At 35.2% G+C, this 8,106-nt stretch overlaps 1 protein-coding gene across 1 annotated transcript; it reads right to left on the bottom strand.

The window, feature by feature from the left end:
* Positions 1-918: 918 nt before the first annotated feature.
* On the bottom strand, positions 919-4,821 carry LOC104118541 (protein kinase STUNTED-like). The gene is made up of 9 exons (XM_009629807.4): positions 4,373-4,821; positions 3,944-4,023; positions 2,909-3,677; positions 2,583-2,831; positions 2,334-2,497; positions 2,180-2,259; positions 1,935-2,082; positions 1,689-1,838; positions 919-1,584 (listed from the first exon to the last, which is right to left on the bottom strand). The coding sequence occupies exons 1-9, from the start codon at positions 4,770-4,772 to the stop codon at positions 1,342-1,344; spliced, it is 2,283 nt and encodes a 760-aa protein (XP_009628102.1). The 5' UTR covers positions 4,773-4,821; the 3' UTR covers positions 919-1,341.
* Positions 4,822-8,106: the final 3,285 nt, after the last annotated feature.

Here is an 8,106-nt window from a genome sequence, read left to right as displayed (position 1 = left end):
CCTAAAAAGTTCCTCATTCTCATCGCAATCATCCAAATAAAGTATTAATTCAAGTAATGAAATCATCATCAAGGAAATACAACAAAGACATTAGTAAGGCCGATCAGACGCAGCAATAGTAAAATCATATCCAAATGGAAAGTATTTTGATAGTAACTTAATATAATTAGTATTGAATATATGAGATTATGTCTAATGAGTAGCATATTAGGCTTGTTACTATTGACATATCAATAATATACTAAATATAAATTATAAAAATTTCGGATTTTCGGATATCCAAAAATCTGAAGTACCAAATCCAATATCCAAAAATTTTAAAAATTAAATCTGAAATCCAATCCGTAATCCGAAAATTTCGAATTTCGGTTTGGCTTTAAGGCTTGCCCAAACTTTACCCACCCCTAGTTGGAATAATATGAACCCAAACTCTAAAGCTTTAATAACTTGTCATATGCTTTAATAACTTGTCATAAACATACGAGGACTATTCAAATCATAAACTTCTAATTTCCGTTCTAATTACGTCATTTATAGTTTCAGATATCATAATTACATTATTTACTTAAATTTTTCCAACGAGGAACTTATTGAGAAAAATATAGCAGTAAAGTGCAATTTGGCCTGTGTACTTGTTTGTGTTCTCCGTAACTGTAAATAGTATAAGCGTAAGGTCTTCACTGTCACTCTGAATCCTAATTATATATTTGCAGTGACCTAATAAAGAAGTACAAAATAAAGAATCAAATAAACATGGAAATTGGCAAAAAATAATCATAATCTCTAAACTTATAGCTTAAAAAAGCATGATTAAAATTAATTGTGATAAGTTTTTACCAAAAAAAATGTAACCGAATATATGTAAATATTCTCAAAAAATGCAATCTAAAATTAAAGTTGCAGTACGAGGTCAAAAAGTAGAAATCCAGAAACGGTTAAACCTCTCTATTGACATACTAGAGTCTGTTTATATCAATCTGATTGTCTCTCAAGAAGCAGACAAACAACAGTAGACTACTACAGTTATTTTCTTCCGACTAAAATATGAACTCGGAAGTATAATTACACCTCAACTTTCGATTTGATTTACAATCACTCACCTGCGAGCATCTGCTGATCATTTGCTCATTCAGATAACTTACCAACTTTTGGCAGCATTGTTACTACACTGGGAAAAAAAATTGTGGAAAAAATCAGCCCAGGCAGGGGAAGGAGGAGGTCAATAGCTGAAAACCTCTCGTACCAGGACCCAGCAATGGGGCAATCAATGAAGAAGGGAGGCTCAGTATTTACAGAAGAAAGGCTATTTGATATAGCCATAGAAACCTATCATAGGAATGGCTAGTCGAAACTTGAAGAGCGACTAAACCTCCCTAGCAAATAATCCTCCACGGAAATGGTTGGTCCTGTGCTGTTACAGGAAAGTGGGGACTCATCCTCCAAATTCATCAATGCAAGATTAATAAAGGATTGTATGTTTGACGCTGGTTGTTCACCATCAACAGCATCTACTTCCTCTGAAGCTTTGCCTTCTTCTCTCGCCCACTTAATTGTTTCCGTGTCACCTTGGAGGAGTTTCACCACCTGTTTTATTTTTTATGCGGTTAAATATTACAAAATAAAACAAGGCAGCAGCAGATTGTGGTATACAATAACCTCAAGTTGAATAGCAGACGCAGTTTACTCACGATGTCAATTTGAGGTCTAAATCCAGGAGCTCGTCTGATGCAAAGTGATGCAGCTAGGACCATTCTCTCAAATTGATCATGGTCATAAGCGTCTATCATGCTAGGATCTAGCAACTCCCTCATTTTCCCACCCTTCAGAACTTGTTTCGCCTGAAGATCATTATCAACAATTTGCAAAGCTCAATCTACTATGCACTGGGAAGAAAAAGGATACTCTATTCATTAATTGCAAAGATGACAACTTACCCACATGACTAAGCTTTCCTGACCTTTCCCATTTCCGTTATCAATTGGCTTTTTACCAGTCAAAAGCTCAAGGAGAACAACACCAAATGCATAGACATCAATCTTTTCAGTTATCTTTCCTTGCATAAAGTACTCTGGAGCCAAGTAGCTGCAATACAAGATTAGTTAGAACAAAGGCTCCTATTTTTATATGAAGTGGAGTGGCTAAATGTTATCTGAAATCAAAATGAAAAACTTTAACTTACCCAAATGTTCCAGCAACATCAGCACTATCCAAATGATATGAACAACTTGAGGCCAATGTTGCAAGTCCAAAATCTGAAAGCTGAATGCAAAACAGCTATTAATACTAGTTATTCAAAGCAAGATGTAACACCCTACGGAAGAAGAATAAATTACCTGTGGCACAAAATCATCAGACAGGAGAATGTTTGAAGATTTCACATCCCTATGAATTATGGGGCCATCAGCTGCATTGTGTAGGTGGTCCAGTGCCTCAGCAACACCCAAAGCAACCTTGTACCTATCTTCCCAGCTAAGTGAATTTTGATCCCTTTCAGAACCTAGTATTTTATATCGTTGGTCAGTATAACAAATCAAGAGGGGAAAAAAGCCTCCAAACAAGCAGGAAATATTTTGTTAAGATACCGTGGAGATTCTCTTCTAAGCTTCCTCTGGATAACAGATCATAAACCAACAGAAGGTTGTTCTCCTCTAAACAAAACCCAAACAGTGAAATAATGTGTATGTGGTGCAGAGTCGTAATTATTTCAATCTCTGAACGAAATTGCTTTGCCACAACTTTTGAAGGCTTCAATATTTTTACAGCCAGCTGCTTGCCGTCTGGAAGGCACCCTTTGTAAACCTTACTGCTGCCTCCCTTTCCAATCAAATTCTCTACAGAAATAGTTACATTTAGTAAAAGTGAAGAATGTATGCCAAGAATTTCAAAATTCAGAAAGGTCGGGACATACCAGGCAGGAAACTAGAAGTTGCTGAACAAAGCTCCTGGTAGCTGAACAATCTGCAAATAGACGAGTACCTCTCAGTAAGACCCTCCAGTTCCTCAGGAAGGATAATAAAGCGCTCATCTGAAAGAGCACTAGCATCACTTCCAAAAGGAATAATTGCTCCCTTCTCTTCATCCAACTTTGTACGATGAGGCTCATCCTTGTCAGATACACTCTGTTTATGATCAGGGTAGATAGCTGCAAAAGATTGCCGACTTGGTCGTTTCCAAACCCATTGCATCATAGATGACCTTTTCGTAGGAGATTTTTCAGATGCCACTACGTTGTGAAGAAACACTCGTCGAAGCAGTGCCCACCGAGACTTTGATTGATGGACTTCAACACTCCTAACAGGCACTAAAGCCATAGCATTGTTCTCAGGACACGAGTTTTTTTCCGCAGCTTTTTTAGGTGTTAAGCTCAAAGGACTTTTTCTCAATGTCTTCCTTCTCTTGAATCTTGATTCGGGCACATCTGAGTCACTAGACTCATCTCCAACTGATGAAGCACCTGAGTCCCTTTGATAGACGATCTTGCCATTGTCAACAGCAATAACTGAGATGCTCTTTGCCACTTTCCTAGCACAGTACTTTGCAATTGACACTGATGACCGGATGGTATGATGGTTGCCTGAAGTCCCAACAATCAAATTTGTAGCACTCTCCAACTTCGCTTCACGAGCAAGAACTTTACGAACTGGTGATCCTCGACAGACTTTAAGCTTCAAATGCACCTGAACAGAGTTCATCTTAATTCAGATTCTATTATTTTTTTTAAAGAAAAGAAGTTGGATTTGGCTCCTCTTACTAGGCAGCAGACGAACAGAAAAAAAACTACACAAATCTGAAATCTACTGTACTGTAATCAAACTAACTTGGATCTAAATTTTAGAAACACCACTAATTTTTTTCCTTTTCTATTTCCTACTTCCTGTTCTGTTAGGGTAGATTGTAATTTCTGTGAAGTTATCCACATAGTGAAAGGAAGACGGAAAAAAACCTGCTTTAAATTGCAGAAGCCTTCATAAGCAGCCAGCATCGAGTCAAATGTCTTCACCAATGCAATAGGCTCTGGTTTTTCTTCAACAATATAAGAAAAAAGTATATATTCAGTATTGCAGTCCAGAAATATTATAGACAACAAAAAAAATCATCATCCTCATCAGAAGAAAGCAAATGAAAATGAAAAAAATGGTGAGAAATTATCCAAAAAGTTGCCAGCAATTGTCAAATGAAATAAATAGCGAAAACAATTTTTTTTACCAAAAAAAATAAAACAGAAATTGCCATAACTATTATCCATCAAATTAAACTAAAGATACCCATTAGCCATTACATAAAAACTAGGGTATTCGAACTAACCTACAACGATTTCCACAAAACAAAAATAAATAAATTACACAAATTTTGGACTGATTTATTTATTTACCAGTAGTATTTGGATCGAGAACATGAACAGCAACAACATGATCTCCAGGCTGAGCAACCTTAACCAAAGCCCACGTCAGCAACTCTTTACTCCTCGAATCTAACTTCACTCCCACCACTGCCACCACCCTTCCACCGCCGCCCACATCTTCTCCGGCGCCACTATTTTTATCACTATAATTAATAATATTACTGTCGCTTTCCACAATACTACAGTTACCAGTACACACTTTCATTGTGATTTGTAGCGAAAAGGGTGCAGTGTGTAATGGTGTGTTTTTCGCTTTCTCTCTTTCTCTCTCTAGAAATGCATTGAGAGAAAGAATCGCACACTGCACTTTTTTGTGTGTGTGTATGTATAAATTAGGAAAAAGAGAAATGATGAATTGATTACTCCCCATATACAACTGATTTTGTCAGAAAGGGTAATGGGGTGGTGTGTATATTATTATTATGTGATCGGAAATTCCGGTGTGGAACCTACGTAAGGCATCTTTTCCTTTTTCCTTTAAAACATTTGTCCACTCACACTATAAATATTTTTCGCAGCATAGAGTAATTTAACATAATATAACTGATTAATTTTTTGACAGAAGAGTGCGGACCGCGGAGTCCATAATTAGCATAGAAGTTACAATATTATTCTCGTATTTCTTTATTCTTAAATTTTTATTTTTAGTGGCGTATATAAAAATTTTGTAAATATTGTCGAAATTTATAAAAGAACAGAAATAATAACTTTAATTATCATACTTCTAAACAAGAAATAACTTTAGTCTATTGGTTTTGCTAAGTCTTAATTTATAAAAAAATCTTGAATTAAATTCTATTTTATCAAAAATTTTAACCACATAAATTCTCTCAAATATTTACAAAAAAAATGTGTTAGTTGAGGTTCGAACATCTAACCTCTTAGAGCAAAATTAAAAACATAACCAAGGCACAAAGAGATAATTTATACCAAGAGGTGTCATTTTTTCCTACTTATCCGCTTCCTCGTCAATACATAGATTTAGTAAAAACATTTGACGAAGCGGTGTCGCGTGACACCGCTTCGATAAATGTGCATCCGCTCCTGATTATTTATAGAGGTGTTCGTTAGTCGGTACGGTACGGTATTTATACATTTCGGTTCGGTATTTTCGGGAGACGTATCAATTACCATCAACCCTCTCTGTAACAACCTTGTTTGTTTCAATATTTTTTATTTTTTATAATGAATAGTCATTATACCCATATAACAACATTTGATGTATAAATATTTTTTTGCTGTTATAGATAAAAATATCCAAAAATCGGTTATCTTTCCTTTTTAATGTTTCATATAAAAATAAAAAAATCATTCAAAATTAAAATTTCAAAAGAGATGCATATTTCACTGGTTAAATATTGAAGAAAGATAGTATATTTTAATAAATTCATACGTCTAAACTCTAAAGTAGATATTTGTGATGACCCAAAATGTCATCTTTAAATTTAATGATTAATTATGTGATCTAAACACTATTTACCATTACTCGACTTGCGTGTGCTGTCCTAAAAAAATTTCGGAAAGTTTTCAGGTGAAAAATGAATTAAAATGTGAATTAGAGCTTTAAAACTCAACTGAGTTGACTTTGGTCAATATTTTGAGCAAACAGACTCGGATCAGTATTTTGACAGTTTTGGTAGGTCTGTATTGTGATTTGGGACTTAGGCGTATGCCCGGAATCAAATTTCGAGGTCCCTAACCCGAGATATGGAATTTTGATAAAAAATTTAAAGTTTAAGTTCAAATAGTGATCGGATATCGAATTATGTGCAAATGACCCCGGAATAGAATTTTGATGATTCCAACAGCTCCGTATGGTGATTTTGTACTTAGGAGCGTGATCAGAATTTTATTTGGAAGTCCGTAGTGGAATTAGGCTTGAAATGCCGAAAGTTGAATTTTTGAGAAGTTTGACAGAGGGGTTGACTTTTTGATATCAGAGTCAAAATCCGATTCTGAAAATTTTCATAAATCCATTACGTCATTTATGACTTGTGTGCAAAATTTTAGGTCAATCGGAATTGATTTGATATGTTTCGGCGCAAAATATAGAAGTTGGAAGATTTGAAAACTCATAATTCGATTCGATGTGCGATTCATAATTTCGGCGTTGTTTGGCATGGTTTGAAGCCTCAACTAAGTTCATATTGTATTTTGGGACATGTTGGTATATTTAGTTAAGGTCCCGAGGGACTCGGGTGGATTTCGAAAAGTTAACGGAATGGATTTCGGACAAAAAAGGAACTGCTGGAATATTTCTGCTGCAGAAGCTATTTTTGGACAGCAACCGGTGCAATCACAGAGCTGACTTTGGAAGCTTATATCTCGAAATCTACAAGGAATCTGAACATTATCAAAACATAAAAGTTGTAGCCCTTTGATTCTAGTTTCCAGAATGATAAACCATTTATCATTCAGACATTTATACAAAATGTTATGATCGATTGACTGAAGCTGGTACTGCAGATTTTGGCTACAGCAATGTGCATCGCCAGAAATTTTTGCTGCATAGGGCTGACTTTGGGAGTTTATATCTCGCAATCTATAAGGAGTTGGGCGATGAGAAAAACATGAAAGTTGTAGTACTTTGTATCTAGTTTGTAGAACTTTAAACCATTTGGCAGTTGGAGTTGAGTACAAGAAGTTATGATTGATACACTATAGGCTGTCGAGGAAGAGTTTGATGTTTTCAACATAAGCATGTAATGATCCAAAAGTCCATTTTTAGTTCTAGAGATTGAAATTCGATTTCGAGACTTTTGACATTTTGATAATGAATTATAGGAGTGATCTGGAAAGTTTGGTCTAATTTCATCAAGTCGCGATTGAGTTTTAAGCGCGAAATATGAGTTAATTATTTAACGAGTGAAATTGGTATTATATTGAGCAAATGAGCTCCGAATTAAGTTTCGATTGAACGAATGAGTTCGTAGTTTTATTTGTGACTCATAGGAACAAGAATCGTCGAATTCCGAGTTCGTATAATGGAGTTAGAGCCTTTTTAGTGAAATAAAACTGCTGGTGTAAATAGACCTGGTGTGCACCTTTAGCGACCAGATGTGACACCTTTAGCGACAGGATTAGACTTTTAGCGACCGGAATAGTGTTTTTGGGGCAGAAACTTAAGGACCAAAAATGGTCATTTCCTTCATTTCGTTTTGGAGTTTTGGAGCACGGTTCTTGGGCGATTTTTAGGATTTTTTAAGACTTCAACTTGGGTAAGTGTACTATATCCAAATGTGATTATATTTCATAAATCCATGGTCATATTCATCATTTATTTATGATTTAAATGGAAGAAATCAAGATTTTTGTAAAATCTTCAAAAAAACAAAAATTTAAGATTTGGAGGTCGAGTTGTTATCGGATTTTGGTAAAATTGGTATGGATGGACTCGTAATTGAATGGATTATCGGATTTTATAAGTTTCGCTGGATTCTGAGATGTAGGCCCCACGGGCAAATTTTGAGCTAATTTCGGATTTTAATAGAAATATAATATTTTCTTATGAAATTGATTACTATAATATTTGTTGACTGTATCGAATTGATTATGATTAGATACGAGTCGATCGGAGTCGAAAAATCGAGGAAAAAGCATAATACTTGATTAAATTGGAGCAAGTCGAGGTAAGTGACTTGTCTAACCTTGTGTGGAAAATTTTTTTCCTAGGATCGGTATTGATGTGATTATTAAAATGTGTT

Source organism: Nicotiana tomentosiformis, chromosome 1 (genome assembly GCF_000390325.3).
Source record: "Nicotiana tomentosiformis chromosome 1, ASM39032v3, whole genome shotgun sequence".
Lineage (NCBI taxonomy): Eukaryota > Viridiplantae > Streptophyta > Magnoliopsida > Solanales > Solanaceae > Nicotiana > Nicotiana tomentosiformis.
This window is presented reverse-complemented; position numbering and strand designations above follow the sequence as displayed.

Bases quoted from the DNA above. Each gene is read 5' to 3' on its own strand.
- LOC104118541 (XM_009629807.4), bottom strand. From the start codon at position 4,772: ATGGGGAGTAATCAATTCATCATTTCTCTTTTTCCTAATTTATACATA. The intron at 1,839-1,934 runs GTAAGTTGTCAT...AATGATCTTCAG, and splicing joins AGGAAAGCTTAGTCATGTGG to GCGAAACAAGTTCTGAAGGG. The intron at 1,585-1,688 runs GTGAGTAAACTG...AAAATAAAACAG, and splicing joins TTAGACCTCAAATTGACATC to GTGGTGAAACTCCTCCAAGG.